The 19,516-nt window shown below is 38.9% G+C and overlaps 1 protein-coding gene across 3 annotated transcripts in view; it reads left to right on the top strand.

Annotated features, from left to right (window-relative positions):
* DPP10 (dipeptidyl peptidase like 10) overlaps positions 1 to 19,516 on the top strand; it is a 460,866-nt gene that overhangs the window by 416,943 nt on the left and 24,407 nt on the right. For all 3 annotated transcript variants that reach the window (XM_075933252.1, XM_075933254.1, XM_075933251.1), the window contains 7 exons: positions 1,941 to 2,048; positions 6,201 to 6,292; positions 9,563 to 9,610; positions 10,623 to 10,744; positions 13,865 to 13,912; positions 16,391 to 16,489; positions 16,600 to 16,669. In XM_075933252.1, coding sequence (XP_075789367.1) covers positions 1,941 to 2,048; positions 6,201 to 6,292; positions 9,563 to 9,610; positions 10,623 to 10,744; positions 13,865 to 13,912; positions 16,391 to 16,489; positions 16,600 to 16,669 — 587 coding nt within the window. The remainder of the gene's footprint in view (positions 1 to 1,940; positions 2,049 to 6,200; positions 6,293 to 9,562; positions 9,611 to 10,622; positions 10,745 to 13,864; positions 13,913 to 16,390; positions 16,490 to 16,599; positions 16,670 to 19,516) is intronic.

Here is a 19,516-nt window from a genome sequence, read left to right as displayed (position 1 = left end):
CCCCTCCCAGCTTGGTATCATCTGCAGACTTAACAAGAGTACTGTCTAAGCCAGGGATTGGCAACCTATGGCTCGCAAGCCAAATATGGCTCTCTAGGGAGCCAGATGTGGCTCTTCTGGAGCCTCAGCTCAGCCCCTGCTTTCTAACCCCACAGCAGGGAGCCCACGCTGGTACTACAGCCTTATGGCTCCCGCTAGACTCGAACACTAGTGCAGATTCTTGCAGGGAGGGGTGGGGAGAGAAAGCCCTGAGGCTCTTCACAGGATCTGGCATGCAGGGAATAAACAGAGCTAAACATGGCTCAGTGTGACAGCATTTTCCTCCCCTCTCCCCCCGACAAGGGGGAAACCAGGAACCAAAGATGACTCCCTGTGTATTGACATTTCTTTCCCTCGGGACACACTTCCTTCAGCCTCTCCTGCCAACTCTTCCCAGAGGCTTCTGGGAAATGAGAGCAGGGGGAAGTGTGTTACACAATGCCTACCACACAGCATGAAAACAAGTAAGTACCTCCAACGCCATGCCCATATCTTCACACACACACACGGCCAGACAACCTGCCCTCAGCCCCCTGGCCAGACACCCCCTGCTCCTAGCTAGATACCCTTGGCCCCAGCCTGCTGGCCAGAATCTTCTGCCTCCGGCCAGACACCCCCTGCCCTCTGATCCACATCCCCTCCAACCCCAGCTAAAATCCCCCCATCCACTAGCCAGTCAGTGTCCCACTGCCCCAAATCCCCGATGCCCCCAGCTCCCTGGCCAAGATTCCCCCAGTCCCCTGGCCAAAATCCCCCCAGCCCTCTGCTCCTTGGCCAGACAACCCTGTCCCCAGGCCAGACTCCCCTTGCCTCCAGCTCTCTGGCCAACATTCCCCCTGCCCAAAATCCCCTCTGCCCCCTGGCCAGACACCACCTAGCCAGGCATCCAGCTCCTAGTCCTCTCCTGCCCCCTGTCCAAGCAGCTTTCCCCCTGGCCAGACATTGCACCCTTACCCCCTCTTACAGCCCACATCCTGCTCAGATCCTGCACTCTGTCCCACAGACTAAATGCCTCATTTTTGGCCCCAACCTGGAGGGTAGCGGGGTCCACACAACCTTAGAACCACAGAAGAGTAAATCTGGACTGAGGCCCTTTAATTTTTGTTTGTTTGTTTGTTTGTTGCTTCTCACTTGTATGGTCCCTGACTGATTTTTCTGTGGGTCAGTGGCCCCTGATCCAAAAAAGGTTCCCCACTCCTGCCATAAATCAAGACATGTTGAAACCTTTTAGGTTGGACATAATATTTTACTTTATTTAAAAATGAAGCCCCCAATTTTGGGCCCAGCCTCCATCTGGTTACAGCATCGTAACACTCCTGTGTGCCCTCACACATCAACCTTGATTCCATCATACACCTGAACTCCCTGTCCTGAGCTCCTCATACCCTCACATCCCCAGACTCGTTTTGTGCCTTTGCCTTTCTAATCATGTGTTTATGTCCACGCAATCTCAAAAGCTATGGCTTAAGTCCTGTTAAAGCCAAGTTTGCATTGCTGAATTGAGGAAATAGACAATATTTGTCATCATTATTAATAAAACTTGTTTCATTATGCATGAGCCTGAAAAGGAAACTCGCTAGTATATCCAACATTAGCAAACTAGGACAATACCAGAAATTATACGAAAGAGTCAGTTTTCTGAGGTTTCCAGACCAAATAGTCAGGCAAAAGAGTTTTGAAAAAGTGTCTGACCATATTAGCTGCTAATTGAACCATATCTCAGAACCCTTTGAGGTTTAGCCTTTTTAGTTCCACTATTTTTAACATAGAATATTGACGTAGTTATTCTCAAAATTGAAGGACATCTCTTTAATTTCTGTGTAAGCAAATATCCTAGCTTATTATTTGATGGAGAGTGTAGTGCACACTTTGAGACAACTGACACAATTTTGTATTTATAGAACGAGGAGCCAGTTTTCTCCAAAGATGGAAGTAAGATCTTTATGATAGTCCCAGTGAAACAAGGTGGTCGGGGAGAATTCCACCATATAGCCATGCTTATTGTTCCGGTAAGCTTTTTTCCCCTTCAATTCATATTTTTGGGGAGTGATTGTATAGTCCTCCAGGCATATTGGTATGGGATATTCCTTGAGATGTTTTACGCAAACAAAAGCTTGCCCTAAGCAGAACTTGAGAATGTCCATGTGTATATAATGGGGATGGGCCTTTCTCTGTCATGACCATAATTCTTCTGTAGGACATTTGCAGCATCATATAGTCTGGAATAAGTATGGCATCTCCATAGGCTGATGACAAAGATGCTCAGTAGATCAATCAGCACCAAGCACTCACACAGCACTTGGCAATCATTCTCTTTTCTTTTATGAGATTCTTTACACACAATTTCAATTGGATTCCAGTGGAGTGAGGCCCCCCAAACCCTTTGAGATTCAGAACCTAAGTTCTAGGGCTGAGAAGTCTTCCAGTTCCAAAACAAATCTGGGGGCTGTTATTTCAGGTACCTCAGTTGATCTCAATAAGACACCAGGAGACAAGTGATCATATCCCAGACATACTTCTTTATGATAATGTTCATGTTGATCTCAGCATGAAGCATGTTCACAATGCTGTGTGAAAAAAGAAGAGAGAAGTTACACCTTAATCTGCCTCTAAGATTTTAAAATGGGAAACATAAGTATATGTGTAAACCTCCATTTCCAGTAAACCAGTGATGTGCATGAAAATCATAGAATATCACACTAATATAACAATCGAGAAAGTTCTAGTTACGTGTCTTTCCCATTATATGATGCTGTGTAGCATCAAAAATATTTGCAATAACAAAATGTAGGGAAAAGGTCTTGTAATATCACATGACACGTTAGAGATGATAAAAGGTTTGACATGAACTTGTAGGCTATTTCATTAGACATGACCAAAGTTTTGAGTAAACATAGGCCTTAGTTCAATAAAGCATAAAAGCATATGCTTAAATCCATTTTTGTTTGAGAAAGAATTTAAGAATTTATGCTTAACTTTAAGGACTGACTTCAATAGGACTTAAACATATCCTTAAAGATAAGCATGTGTTTAAATGCTTAATGTTCCATCCCCATTCAGCAGAATATGGTACAGGAATATATACAACTGCAAAGTGGCAAAGACATCTGAGTGTTTGAGCCAAATTCACCACTAATATGAATACGTCTAACTCCAACTCCAGTGGAATTATACTACTTTACTCCAGTGATGAATCTGGTTTTTTTAGTGTAGAGCTGCTCCCTAGAGTTCGTTTGCTTTTTATCTACATATGTACGAGGAAACTTACTGACCATTATTCATCAGTAAGCAACACTCTGTATGGTAATGGGGCTCGTATGGGGCAATAAAGGATAGGAAATGTGTTTATATGGCTTGCATTGCACACTGCATTAATCTGAGTGTCCATTATTTCTAAAGCAAACATGGAAACATAAAAAGTATATTAAGCATTTTGCATAGACTTTTGTCACTTCAAGTATTTGTCACAGTTTGTGAGACCCACAGAAGCATAACAGTTACTTAGGTAGAATTTGGATACCTAGGTTGTTGGTATCCAGTATTGTGAAACCCAAAATCCACTATGAACACTTGGAGTAAACAATGACATTTTATGTATAATTGCCCACTTAAGACCTTTTACTGAATGTGTTAAGCAGAAATAAACATGGTAGACCCAGGAGAGGTAAAGGCATTTTACTACCTTCAACATAAAAGTCTAATAACATAGAATTAAACTTTAATGATCAATTCACTTCTGTTTCAATTAATCATTGGGGTTTCATTATCCAAATGAAGCACAACTAGTGAGATATGATGGTTTTGCTTAGTACATTTTAAATGAATCTTATTAATGCTAAATTTTAGAGCTGATATTACATAACCAAATCAGATTATCAAAGGAATCTGATTTAATCTCTCTTGGGTACTGTTTTAAAAAAATATGTAATCCTCTCACAATGTATTTACTCTTTGAATGTAAAGTGCTCAATCTGTATTATGTTTATATCAGGCTTAAAATAAATTAATTAAAAAATTAACTAAACCAGAAGTGTTATATCTATTGGAGAGTCTTAATTAGTTTTTTCCCCAAATAAAGATACATGGGGTCTTACTTTTTCCACAGTGTGAGAACTTAAATGGTTTGGAGCAAAAATTGCCAGGAAGCATAATAAATTATGCATTACAGCTAAAATCTTGAAAAATAGCTATTTTGTTTAAAACTTATCAGCCACATAAACCACAGCCTATTTGGTATCTGTAATTTTCAGTATTTAAAAATTCCCTTCCTTGCTGCCACAGATGAAACTTCATTATAAATTGCTACCATCTAAGCAAGATACTTACCATCTAAGATATTTTTTCATCTCTAATACCAATGCCCCATTGAAATGGAACATTTCTTAATATAGATAAATGCACTACTTAATGCAATGTGGCCCTAACCTCAATTGAGCTTCTATGAACTACTGTAATACCTTACATTTGCCATACAGTTCTTTCCTGAGCAGTCTTTTCTGCTTTGTCAATGGCCAAGACGCTATTTGTAATGGCTAGAAATTTAGGATCTGTTAGTTTAAATGGCAAATAACATAGGTGGATTCTAGGAACCATGTTCAGCTCTACCTTGACTCATATCATAGTAACAAAGGCTACGTCTAGACTGCAAGCCTCTTTCGAAAGAGGCTTTTTCGAAATATACTTTCGAAAAAGCCTCTTTAGAAAAAGAACGTCTAGACTGCAAGCAGTACTTTCGAAAAAGCCCTGTTTGCATTCAAGAACGCATTTTTTCGAAAGAGCACTTTCGAAAAAAGGCGTTCTTCCTCGTGAAATGAGGAGTACCGCCGTTGAAAGAAAAGCTGTGTTCTTTCAATTTAATTTCAAAAGATCGCGGCTGTAGTCTAGACGCAGGTGAAATTTTTTCGAAAAAAGGCTACTTTTTTCGAAAAAACCCTGCAGTCTAGACACAGCCTAAGGGGATAAAACCATTTAATTACCGTCATACCTCACAGGATGGTGTGGTATTGTTGGTGTTGTGTATTTGTATTGTATTAATGCCTAGAGGCCTAGACCGTGTCAGGGTCCATTATGCACTGTACAAGCATACCACTAGTCAGCTATTGCTCACAATGTACGGTAATGTTCATAGAGCATTTTGAATGCATAGGGTCAAGATAAACCTCTTTGTGCCAATCCAGCAAGTAAAGGAAAAATAAATCTTCAAGAAGTATGAATGATATTTATTTATTTAGCTCACTGCAGCTTTGGGTCAAAACCTCAGCTTGTGTAAATTGCTGCACTTTTGTCTGTCTAAGGATCTGGCCCTTGGTCTTCAGCTCTCCTTTGACCTTTTGCACCTTTATTCTCATTTCAAGAAGAAAAACAATGAGTTTAGACTTGAAGTCTATTTCGAATTCACTAAGGTCAACAAATATGAAACTCCGTGTTGTCACTACAGGGAAGAATCGAATGTAGTCCAAGGCAGGATCCATTAATGTGGACAAAATACCTTGAACTCAGAGCCCCAGGAAGCACTCTGAGGAGCTGCAGGAGGCCTGCTAGAGGCCAATTAGTTCAAATTAGTGGCATTGGAACGTCCACACTAATGTTATTTCAGACGTACAAGTTTGAGAATAGTGTTATTCCCTGTAAAGTTTGAGAATAGTGTTATTCCCTGTGCTTTCTAATTCCATTACCCTGTATACCGGGCTTAGTAAAGCGGATGTATCGCTTACAAGATTGATCTTGCTGGGCTAATTTCGGGCTACGGCCCTAGTGTAGACCAGGACTTACATGTTAATTTAAAGATTTTTTTTTTAATATAGTGAAAATTTCAGCATTTATTTTGATAGCCTCTAACAGATATAAAACGTGCACCAAAATTAAAGATATGCCAAATTAGATAAAATATAGAATCTCTATTGTTGTGTATAGGTAATTGCAAAAATATTGCAATGGAAACCGACATAATTTTACTACCTTTTGAAAAATTAATACATTGCTTGAGATAAGGGTTAATCAGCGCTGTTCAGTGCATGTTGGTTTTGTGATTTAAGTAAGTTTTGTTGTACCTTAAAAAATTAAAAAGCTGTAAATCAGTAATGATATGTGCTAACAGTCCTGTTAGGTGAAGAAAAACAGAAGGGCTAAGATGAAAGTCAGTACTTACCATTTCTCTGCAGGCTAAAACTGAGCAAATCAATGTGAGACACCTGACATCAGGAAATTGGGAAGTTATCAAAATCCTGGCGTATGATGAAGATACTCAAAAGATGTGAGTATTATTTTCTTTGTTGAGGTAAAACATCTGTGAATTATTGAGATAGAATCCATTTTCCTAAAGCAGTGTGTATACAAATTAAGTAACAATCTTTTTTTCATTTGTGAGCAGTGCCATAAATTATAACCATAGTACAAAGAGCAGTTTCATACATTTGATCTGTCATAGTCAAACAAAGCAAAGTATCTTTCTTGAATAACTAATAGAGATATTCTGGGCCAACTACTGACTCGCTCTGTTGATTAAATAAAAGGAATTAAACTACAGGATGGAGACAATTATCTTTACATTTCTCCTTCCTCTCCCCTGGAATCTGAGGGAGAGGGTGGAAAGCCTGGCAAAATTATTAGAGTTGGTAAAACTCAGAGGTCTGAGTTCACAGGGGTTTTACAAACCTTTCCTTTGGTTTCAATGGGTGGGCATTGCAACCTTGCAAACTTCACTTTGATAGTCTTTGTTCAAATAGATACAAAAGCTCATGTTAGGAAATAGAGGAGAACTCAGCCAAAATCACAGAGTTTCAACCAATTTATTATTGAAACCTGATTACAATGTTCTCTGGTTTGGTTTTAAGGTTCCTAAACAAGGATTGAAGAACACTCACTGAATATCAGTGACTGGAAACAGAATGGGCTTGATACCAAACACATCAGTTAATGGATCCAGTCTATCTGACTACAGTGTGCTTTAGATCAGGCCTTATTTATATCTATTAAGGCAGCAATAGGATTATGAGACGTCCCATTTTTAAAGGGACAGTTCCATATTCAAGTCGTCCTGCAAGAGTCCTGACTTTTTCTTGAAAACAAGCAAATTATCCCATATTTTCTGTCTTTCCCATTCTCCTCAAAAGTATTGGTAGGTCCCGCTGCTGGTCGGATTGCCAGCTGCTCACCCAGCAGCAGTGAATGGGGGATCCATTGGTCAATGATGTGGAATAGTGTGCATGGATGGTAGCAGGGCAAAGATGCAGCACATGCTGCTGCTCCCACTTCCCCTGCTGGTCTGTCAGCACAGCTACTACTGCATGAGGGCTCTCAGCAGCAGGGCTCTGCCCCAATCCCATTTCTGACCAGTACTGGCTACATGTTGTGCACTGCAGTGGCTGGTGAGTGCAGGCAGGCACCTGGCGGAGACCAGCTGTGTGTCTTCTCTGTCTCCCACCCATTAGCCTTTTACATGCTACCTCTTTTGCTGTCATCTCTCTGCTTTGCCCCTTCATCCCCTCCAGCCTTGCTGCTCTTCCATATCCCCTCCAGTGAGGTGCGTCCACCTGGTGCTGTGCAGAGAACCTGGCTCTGGTCAGAATATTAAGTTGACCAACAGCCTACTCAGTAGGCTCCTTCCTTCCCCCCACTGCCTCTGTGGCCCGAGAAAGCCCAAGATCCTCTGCCCCAGGGCACAAGCCAGGGAGAGCTGAGCCCTGCCTGTGCCAATGCCCTGCACAGCAATGGCGTGGAGAAGCCTCTCTGCCCCTTAGCTAAGTTCGGGAGCGGCCGGAGGGAATGAGTTTCTAGACTGTTCCTGCCCCAACCCTGCAGGCTCCACAGTAGTTTCCAGGGCAGGAGGTTAACAACCTCTTCACCATCCACCCTAGGTCCTACTCCCAGGGAATGTGGGACTGCTCCATCCTCTAGGCAACTTCCCCTGCTGAGCCACCTGTTTGGCTAGGTTTGCTAAAGCCCCTGTCCTTGGGATCCCTGGGCCCTGTTGCACACTCCATCCTTATGGCTTAACCCCTTCCTGTCTGCGCTGTAAAGGGGAGTGCAGAGATGACTAAGTCATGTTCATGGCCAGCGGTAGTCGGGAGTGGGGTATTACTTGACTTGCAACATTGTGTGGTCAGCCAGCTGCTTCCAGCCATGGGGCAGGGGACAGGAGGAGAGAAAAAAGAAGAGATGAGCTCTGCAAAGACATGGGCTAGGTTATCCCTCCCCTTCCCTTCCTACAGCTGGAAGCAGCTCCCATCTCTGACCTGCCACACAGAGCCAACAGGTTGCTAGTGGCCACTTTATGGTGTGAACCTTGACAGAAATCTGGGAGGAAGGAATGCGACCTTGCATGTTCTCCACTCATGTGTTGCATCAGGAAGACGTTGCACCAGGTACCAGGTGATGGGGAGGGTCTATCCCAGGGGCCCAGCTAGGCATGAAAAGTGGAGAGAGCCAGGCTGGGAGGGCTAGGTCAGTTGGTTTATGGGAATGTGTGTGCATGTCATGCCTCCCTGTGTGAGTCCTAAAGCCTTAAAGATAAAAAATTAAATAATAATAATCCAACTATGCCGTATTTCTTTTTTTAATGGGGTATCAGTCAACAAGATGTTAATTTGAACATTTGTACTGATCACTGCTAAACTCACCTGAATGTGAGTAATTTTAGCTGGTGTCCCATAGGGAAACAACATAGGGAAATATGGACACCCTAGGCAGAAATACATCTAACATGGCTGAGGCTATGTCTACACTATGGGGCTTTATTGGAAAAAGGTACGCAAATTGCACTCCACAATTTGCGTACCTTTTTCTGATTTTTTTTTAAGAAGAGGCTTTTCCAAAATTTGGCCTGTCTACACTGAGCCAAAAAAGCAGAAGAGCAGATGCATTCCCTGGACATGGCAGAGTATTTCCAGGATACCTCTGCTATCCAGGAAAAACCGCGTAGTCTAGACATAGCCTGATTCTGATCTCCACTGAAGTCAATGGAGTTTGAGTAGTGGTGGAGCTGGCATAAGAATTAGAATCAGTTTCCTTGTCTCCACCAGGGTTATTGAGGGATGCAGTTTCAGACAGACCTTGCTATGGATTTTAAAAAGAAAAGAAGCTATCTCCAGTTGTTTTTCGGAGCATACATGATACACAAAAGCAGCTGTAATGTGCCCCCATGCTTTCAGCATTGTTTTGATATGAAAACATATATCAGTGTAGTTGTTTAAAGCTTTCTGCACATGTGTAATCTGAGCTGGTGAATAATGGAATATTTGAGTTCACTGAAAATTCAGAAAAATGGAACATTTGAAACAAAAAGTAATTTTGAACTAAAAAACTGAAATATTTTGACTTTTTCTTTTTTTTTTTTTTTTACTAAAATAATTCGGTAGAAACAACATGTGCTTTCAAAACATTTCACAAAAAATGTCCAAGAAATTTCACCCAACTGTTGCATATTGGCTTTGCATGGGTCTTGGCGCCATATTGAAAATTTCAATTTCAGATGTGAGTTTACTTTTATGATGTGAGTTTAATTTTATGTGCTTTTCTTGGACAGTTATTTTTTAAGCACTGAAGATTCCCCAAGAGGAAGACAGCTGCATAGGTAAGTAATACTCCAAGGAAAATTTACAATAGCCCTAAAACATGTACTATAAACTAGAAAAATTCTATGTGCCTGACCTGGTGCTTTTGCAGCTTTAGTCATCTGCATTTGAGTGAAATGAGTGCAGAGTAGGTATAGACTGCTGCCAAGCAAAATTATAATTGTTTAAAGTGCATTTTATGTAATATGAAATATAAACAATACACAGAAAAATTAACAATATTTTAAAATATTTCACCTTTTTTCTATTTAACCAGAGAACTGGTTGAAATTTTTGCCATTTGAAGCATGCAGTGAAATGTCAGTACTTTAGATACTGAGATCAAACTGAGAAGTGCGAGGTTTAAAAAAAATCCCCAAAAGGTTTCCCTTTCTTTTTCATGATCATTATTACCAAATCTGAGTGACAGGATTTTATACACACTTTTGCATGGAGATAAATGACAGCAGAAATTGCAAGGAGCAGAGAATCAGCCTGCTTATTACTAAAGAGAATTTATTTTATGTTCAACAATTGCCAATCATATTTATGTAAATATAATATACAATTAAAAATTAGGCAAACTCCAAATGCAGTGTTGTAATACACATGTATTTTTTAGACTGGTGTATTGTACAAAAAGCTTTCTTAATGTGGCTAAAATGATATTTACAACTTTCATCCTAAACTTTGTGATCAAACTGCCTCACCTGTGCAGGCACCCCAGTTCTAAAACCTACAATTCTGTCTGTACCTAATTCTCATTAATTTCTGACATTTATTCTTATTACCTTTAATAATTAAGATCCCAGTCCTGTAAGATGCTTCATGCAGGTTTAGAAGATCTCATTGACAGAAAAGCTTGCAGGGTTATAGCTTAATAGAGCAACTAAAAACATGTCATATCCAGCAGAAGAATGGAGATCAGAAAGATATTTAATGATTGTTTGGTGGGCCTATGACATCACTTAATGAATTTGCTATATTACCAAATAAAACTCTTCTGACGTTTGCAACCAATTTTGTTCTCAGTGTATCAACAGTTGGACTACTGAACCGCCAGTGTCTTTCATGCAACTTCATGAAAGATCAATGCACATACTTCAGTGCAAAGTTTAGTCCTATGAACAAGTATTTTTTACTACATTGCAAAGGTAAGTAAAATGTATTGTTCAAAATACTGTTTACAATAGTGCCTTATTTGTGAAAATAATATAATCCTATCTTCATCTAAGTAGAGGTTTGCTAGATACATGCAGACACAGGTTTCCTCTGCTAGAACTGGAGTTAGCTGGTACCCTGACAGAATTTCCTTGCTTTCGTTTATAAACTTTTCTGTGGAGTTCATTGCTGTAGTATCTGAGTGATGCAAAAACAGATGTATTTAGTTCACTTGCAGAACCAGGAAACTTAGGTTAATCCAAATGGATTTTTTTCTAATTTTTTAAAAAACTGAAAAGTTTTAAAAAACCATTTCAGCTCCAAAAAATATTTTGATTGTGTTTTTTTAAAGAATTAGTAATTCTTAAATAAAATTGAAATAAAGTAATTTCAAATGGAAAAAATCAAAATCTTGATTTTTAATAACATGAAAACTAAACCGAGACTTTTTCAGAACATTTGGGGGTTTGTTATGACCATTCAGCAATTAAAAATATTACATGTAATTAAAAATATTAATTGTGATTAATCACACTGTTAAACAATAATAGAATACCATTTATTTAAATAGTTTTGGATGTTTCCTACTTTTTCAAATATAGTAATTGCAGTTACAACACAGAACACTCAGGGTATATCTACACTTGCACCCTAGTTCAAACTAGGGATGCAAATGCAGGCATTTGAAATAGTCAATGAAGCGGGGATTTAAATATCCCACACTTCATTAGCAAGATCTCGCTGGCACGCTAGTTCAAATCACAGCTGATTCGAACCAGGAAGTGTACTCCTCAAAAAATGAATAGTAACATTAGTTCGAACCAAGGGGTTTGGTTCAAACTAACGCGTCCCGGTGATCACTTCCTGGTTCAAATCAGCTGTGATTCAAACTAGCGCACCGGCGAGATCTTGCTAATGAAGTGCGGGATATTTAAATCCCCGCTTCATTGACTATTTCGAATGCCTGCATTTGCATCCCTAGGTTCGAACTAGGATGCAAGTGTAACCATACCCTATGTGCACAATGCTCACTTTATATTCATTTTAGACCAGAAGCTTTACCTGAAATTTCTTAACTCAACTGATTTTTGTTTTCCTTCATTTAAATCATAGCTCTGGGGTGGGACTGGGGATGAGGGGTTCAGTATGCAGGCTGCTCCAGGAAGAGAGGACTTCCCCAACCCTGTCTCAGCACAGCAGGTTGGTGCCAGGTGAGAAGCACCTCTCCATGGTTGTTGTGGCTACAGCAGGCAAAGCCAGGGGAGGGATGCATGTCCATTGGCTGGGACAGGTCTGGGTTTGTCTGTCCACAACACTCCTCAGCCAGGTTGCAGACTGTATACTTTCCCCTCACTCCTTTATGAAAGTGAACAGCCAACACAGTTTCCATATTAATGGGATGGGGAAGGTGCAGCCCTCCCCTGCTTTAGGGATTGAAGGCCTATGGCTGAGGTAGTCCTAGATGTGGGATGCATGCCCCCAGATAGTCCCTTTCATCTGTCTGTTGATTCTGGGTTTTTTTTCTGTATTGTTTTATACATCCCCAAATGTACTATGTATATCAGCCCCCCTCCAACCAAACCTTTTCCCTGCTTTAAGTTATGATAAGAGGTAGCCACATACCAAATTTGGTGGTCATAAATCATACCCTTTTAGGAGGAGTTCTTGGACAGACAGACTTGCTCGCTTGTTTGCTCACAAAAAACAACAAAATAAATAGTATGTTTCACTTCACCCCATTAAGTACTGTAATGGAATCATGAAAGTTGAACTTACAACTGTAGATTTAAGTACACATTCAATTGCACTTGGAACATAAATAAATTGCACTACCATCTACAAAAGTGCCCTGCAAATAAACACCTGTTCTCACTGTCAGGTGACATTGTAAGTAAGAAGCTAGCCGCATTATGTTCTATAAATTTAAACAAACTTGTTTATTATTGTGACTGACTAAACAAGAAGTAGGACTGGGTGGACTTGTAGGCTCGAAAGTTGTATATTATTTTGGTTTTGAGTGCAGTTCCGTAACAAAAAAATCTGCATTTGTAGGTTGCAACTTCATGATAAAGTGATCATTATGTTGTTACTTGTATGAGGTGAATTGAAAAATACTATTTCTTTTGTTTATCATTTTTACAGTGCAAGTATTTGTAATAAAATATAAAGTGAACACTTTACACTTGCTTTCTGTGTTGCAATTTAAATAAATATATTTGAAAATGTAGGGAAAACATCCAAAATATTAAATACATTTTATTGGTTTTCTATAATTTAATATTGTGATAAAACTTCAATTAATCATAATTACTTTTTTAAAAAAGTATTATTTATTTAGTTAATCACACGAGTTATCTGTGATTAATCAATAGCACCAGTTTGTTTTGTTTTTTCTCTTTGCTTTTACATAAATTGCCCAAAGTCCCACAGGAAGTCATAGGCAAAACTAAGAACACAGATCTACTGAATTCCATTCCTTACCACAAGGCCGCCTCGCATTTTTTTTTTTTTTACTCTTTCCTGTTTCAAAATGTATCTTTCAGACAAAAATGCTATGTGCAGTGGTTAAAAGCATTTCCCCTTCCCACCACTAGTCCTCTCTCTGTTTTCTTAGTCTGCAAACTCTTCAGAGAAAGGACTGTAGATCAGATTCTGCTGAGAGTTATACCACTCAAGATTATGAGTAATTTAAGTATTTAAAGCTTCTTGAGTTCCACATTAGGCTAACAGACAACAGTATTTGGTTTCACGTCTTCCTATGTGTTTATACAACATTTATTAAAATGGGTTACAGACCCTGCTGTTTTCTGTCCATGGGCACCACCTCAATATAGTAAACAGCACTTTAATCAGTGAATCTGACATTTAACTATAATACCTTTTCTGTGAGAAAAATAGGATACCAAAGGTGTTTCTTAATCATGGAACTATTTCATATATTGTGATATTTGTAATACACTTTTGTATGTCTGGATCACAAAGTGATTATTGTCATCTCCATGTTCACCTTCCTTCAAATACTGAGGTCTCTTCTATTTGTTGAAGTTTGGAACAACTCATAAACAGTTTCTACTTTAATTATTTTTTGTACTTTTCTCCCACTACAAAAATAGGGCCAGGCGTTCCAGTTGTTAGCGTGCACAGTACGAGTAACCCTGGAAGTGAGTAAGCACCATTCCACAAGAATCCCTTATTGTAATCTTTGTTTTAGCATAAGTAAAAAAAAAATACGCAATTCATTTCCATAAACCTGTCTTAATTACATTCTAGCAATAAACATGGCTGGGAGTGATAAGAGAAAAAATTAGTCAAGTAACTGGAACATTCCCAGGATTTCTCAGATACATGTTATGCTAGATGCATATCTTTCATCTACTATTTACACTTGAATTAATTAGGTGCCAGGATGTTCTTCATCCCTTTCTCTCACTATGTAAATTATGTTTCTATTATGTCATATTTTCTGGAGTCTTAAAATGTTTTTAAAGTTATAATCCAATTATTTTTGATTAAAGTACAGACCTCCCTGGTCTGATCATCAATTTTTACTTACAATAAGCCAAGTACTGCTCTAATATGCTGGTGCAAATCCAGCATGCATTCACTGACATTTTAAATAGGAATTCCAAGAGTAGATTCCTTGTGAGAGAGGCTCCGTTACTGCTATGTTTCACGGTTTGCTAATTATGCCCTATATTATGGACTGGTTTGCTGCCCTGACAATACAAAGAAGCCACAGATATCAGACAGTGTAAAACTACGATAGCAGTTTGGCTAACTCTCCAGTCCTACACAGCATCCCTTCACTTTGGGAATCTACAGCACTGGCACCCAGCACTAATTAGACCAGCCTCAGAATGCTCTAACTGCTGCTGGTACAGGCCAGTGCAAGCCAGCGAAAATTATTCTCAAATTCCCAGAGCTACAAAGGTGGCTTAAAGCCCCTCTCCTAGTCTGGGCCAAGAAAATCTCACCCACAGCAGAGGATCTGGCTATACATCTTCAAAGTGTCATACTGATGAGACTTTTCAAATACATAATAGATTTACAGCATGTTGATAACTATACTAATCTATTTTAAGGGCATGTCTCCACTTCCGTGAAGATTGATGCTGCAGAGTTTGATTTAGTGGGACTAGTAAAGACCCAGTAAATCAAATGTTGTGGGTTCCCCCATCGACTCCAGTATTCCTCACAGTTGTTAGGGGTAAGGGAAGTTAACAAGAGAAGTTTCTCCTGTTGACTTCCCACTGGGGATGCCGGAGAAATTCAGCTTAAAGTCAACTCCAGCTATATTATTTATATAGCTGGAGTTGCATATCTTAAGCCAATCTTCTTCATGAGTGTAGGTCTGGCCTTAGTTAAGGAAAAACTAAATACTGACCTTTCTCCTTCATATTTTCAATATTACTGGTTATTATAGTTGTTAAACTGTATACTGCAGAAACCCTAAAAATGGCCAGGGGGCTAAGTATATCACTTAAGGTAAATTCATTAACTTCATCAGTGGAACTTCTAGATATTTATGGGAGTAGAATTTACCTCTTTGTGATTTGTTTCCAAAATTCCCATTTGTGAAGAATTAAAGCATAAATATGAGTAGGATTTATGTGGAATATTATGGAAAAAAGACAAGGCAGTAGGTCTAGATTGTTTACCATTAACAACAACAATAAAAAAAACAATAATGAGATGCAATTTATTTGTAATGTTTCAGTGCAAGATTAGATAAACCCCTTCTATTAATAAAAGTGTAAGAGTGTGATTAAAGATTACTTCCAATTATTATAGCCTAACACTATAATTATAACATTTTGGTTGACTGCCCAGAATTAACATTCAGTTAGATTATCCCTTGTTGCCCTAAATTAGATGTATGATTTCAAAAATTCACATGAAGGGAACGAGATTGGAGAGTAAAAAAGAGCAATAGAATCTTTCATCCAAATGCAAAAGAGTTGTTTCAAATCTGGCTTCAGCTTTGAATCCAAATTGTGCCATGACTCCGCACTAAAATGTAGGAGAGGAAGGCATACACAGAGGTAGTGACCAAGTAAGGGTGTTCTGGGTAATTTTCTTGCACTGGATAGACAGATACTAAGGAGGCCATGCTCCTTAATCCTGCTGGTGACAGGAACATTATATAATCTCTAAGTCTTCTCTCACTGCCTACTGTCAGACATCCATTTTGACAGGAATTGTATACCTGCCTTCTTGGATACACAGCATTTCTCATCATCGTACATCCACCCAAACTCCCTGGGTGTATCAGATATGCTAATATCTGCATTAAACCTGGGTCTGAAATGGAGTGGATAGTGAAGGTATGAGGCTGGGTATTGCTCTTCCTTCCTAGCCACAAACCACAAGGAAAATTTTAACCTTGATGTTTAATGAAGGCAAAACTTGTTGAATCCAGAAAGAGACTGGAAAATCATAATACCCCATAATACCTTGTGAATTAAGCTGGTAGTCTGGCATTTGAATTGCAAAGTAGGTGTTTAAAGAAAGAAACTATAAAAATGTTTAACATTGCATTCTGGTCTCTTTCCCTTTAAGTATTGGTACCTTGATTTCTTTCTTTTATGGTGATTCATTGTATCTTCCACCCTGATTCATCCTGGTTTTTTTTCCTACAGAATTTTACATATTGGAAAACAATGCTGTGTTGAAAGAAGCTATTTTAAAGAAAAAGATTTTCCAAACAGAAATTAAAATGCTTCACATTGAGGACTATGGTAATTTTAGTAAAATGTTCCTTTAACACAGAAAATAACCACTTTCTTCATATCTACTATTTTCAATCTGTGTAAATACCAGCCTTTAATGGTTTGCTTTTTTCTTAAAGAACTTCCTCTGCAGTTGTCATTTCCAAAGGATTTCACAGATCGAAACCAGTATGCTGTTCTGTTAATAATGTAAGTATCTATTTAGGGTCAATAAAATAATAAAAGTAGGTAAATGGGCATATAAAGAGAAGATGTGTTTCTCTGTTTTCAGTTGTAAAATATACATTGGGGGTAAGTGGAGGGAAAATATCACTTTCCTTATGACATAACTTTTGAGTTGATAATCCCAAAAGCTTTGTTATCAGGAAGATGCTGTTTTCTGTCTTGTCTGATAAAAAAACAGTGCTTTATAAATTGTCAATATAAGCATGGTTCAAGATATCCATAGCTATACCTGAGAGCCCATATCTTTATGTGGTGTAATCTAAAGTAGCTTCACTAGCTTCAGTGGAGCTGTGCCTGTTTCCACCAGCAGAGACTCTAAAGCTTTTGGGGAGTTTTGTACACTTTTTTTTTCTGCTAAACATAGAAATTTGTACTGCCTAGGAGTCAGGTTAAGACTTCTACAGACCATCTGTTTTGGGAATAGCAGAGAGAAGATAAAATACTGAATAACCAATGTTGGCGCCTTTATGGGATTTGACCCACCGTCCAATGAGTCAGTGGAAAGACTAGAAGTAGACAGATGGACTCCCTGGCAGCCTGTGCTTTTCCTGTGGAAGAGATAAAGTAGCTGTGTTTCTTTCAGACACAGCCTCCTTCTGGTCACTCATGCACACGTTGTGCATGTATCTGGAGGGAAGCAGGTCCATCACACCCCCAATCCATCATGATATGTCAGTGGTGATCAATACCTCTATTTTCATTAGATACCCTCCATTTTTGCCCAAGGAGAGAGAGCTACAGTCTTGTGCCTGCTGCATGTGCGGAAGTCATAAAATAGGGGTTCCTGGTACATATAATCTCCTCTCTCCATATACCCAAACTGGAGCAGCGGTAATTTGTCCCTGGATTTCTAATTAGCCATATTTGTCTTTCTTCAAATATCAGTAGTTACTAACTGATTTATCATTGGTAAAAAAGGGTCCTATTAGAATACTCAGATTCATTTTCTTCAGTATTCCCTCTATATATTCCCCGTGGGAGCCCCACAGACTATGTTTCAAAGTGGTTACCAAACAAGAAAACCATGTGTCTAAAACCTGATTTAAAACCTTGTATCACTTACAGTCTTGGGATAGATTTTCCATCAATATTTTATATAAGGAATTAACAATGTGACTCCGATTAAAATGTATGGAGTTAAATCCCTGTGCAATGTATTGGAAATATAATCCCTGCTGAGCAGTAGAATAATATACATTAAACTACTGTCTTCTGTTTAATGAAAATCTCCAAAGATACTTATAGTTATATATACAAGGCTTAATTTGCAAGCATGAGCCTCTAAATAAATTGTTCGGAATTCCTGCATTTGAGCTTTCAGTCCCATTCTTATGCATTAGTAGGTAAACTGGCAGTAAGTGCTGATTTCAGTGCCCAATATGTCATTTGGACATGTCATTTAAGTGCCTACATTTGAAAACTGGACTCCTGAGCTGTCTTTCAGGTGGACTAGTGGATGGATCTCTTCTTTTAATGCCTGATGTAAAATGTGGCTTCTTCAGAGAGCAGAAGATAGGAATTTTATATATACAATAATTGTTATTGCATATGACTGAGCTTATTTATATTATAGTTGTTCTTGGAGGTCAAGGGGTAAACACATTTAACACAAGCACAATTGATATTGTATGCAATTGGTATTGGTATTATATTGTATGCTCTTGGGAAAATTTGATTTTTTGGTAAATAGGGGAACTCAGGGACTTTCAGGTAACTTGCTTAAAAAGTGACTTAAAAAGCTGAGAAAATAAATATTCTTAAACATATATTTAATTCATGTGCAACAAGTTAATACAAATTTGAGGACAGCAAAAGGGAAAGTGCTATTATAACTAAGCATTATTCACATATTTAAATACATATGTCTGGACAGAGAGAGTTTTCAAATGTTTTCTTTTGAAGAAGTTCAGCATGTAAGAGTGGTATTGAGGCAGGGTTTGCATGCTAGATAGGCATGGTGTCAGGGTTAGAGATCTGTAGGTCTCCAATGATACCTTAAATGTGATGGGACAGTTACGTCTATGAAGTGATTATTTTGTGGTGTTTGCAAATGGGAGGAAAAGGACCTTAGCAACAAATACACATTTTTTGTCTTTCCGTCTCTGGGATATTGAATTTCCACTTCTCTTCATTGAAACCCCTTCTTTGGCAGTGCTGAGAGTTAGTGGTAACACAAGTTATTTTTAGAAGTCCCTTTACATGGCAATGAAAAATCAATATTGAAGATCTGACAGGGAAGACCTTCTGTATTGCATTTAATGTGACTCATCTCTCCGACAACTTGACGAGAAAGAGGTGATATTTCTCAGTCCAGCTTGTTAAAACTTCACACTTTACCAAATTCACCTCTTTTTTAGAATTAGAGAAGGCCCAAAATGAGATCTTTGAATGCAGAAGACAATGTAGATTCTGTTCGTGAGATAATTGCAGCACTGAGGCCGGGTTTTTATATAGACTTTGGATAGTTCCAGTCCCTGAGGCCAAGAGTGTTTGGAAGCCTGTAAGCAAGCTAGGTATTTTGTCCATCCAAACAACTTCAAAATTGACATCTTGCTTCTTTTCATTGCCAGAAGTACCACCTCCAAAAAGCAGTACTGTACTTCCAGGAAGGACATCAGGCTGTTTCAGGTAACACTGACTGGCTGATTGTATGATGTCATTTCCCAGACATTCTACCTTCTGAAAGTGGTACTTCTGTGACTGACTTAGGGTCACTTTGTGCCTTCTGCACACATATTAGAAGTGTCCATACAATGGTTATTTTAGTGGTAGGTCATCAGAAGAACCATTAATACTACTGAACAGACACAT

The sequence above is a fragment of the Pelodiscus sinensis genome, chromosome 7, assembly GCF_049634645.1.
Source record: "Pelodiscus sinensis isolate JC-2024 chromosome 7, ASM4963464v1, whole genome shotgun sequence".
NCBI lineage: Eukaryota > Metazoa > Chordata > Testudines > Trionychidae > Pelodiscus > Pelodiscus sinensis.
Note: the sequence above shows the minus strand (reverse complement) of the source record. Positions and strands in the feature narration are given on the sequence as shown.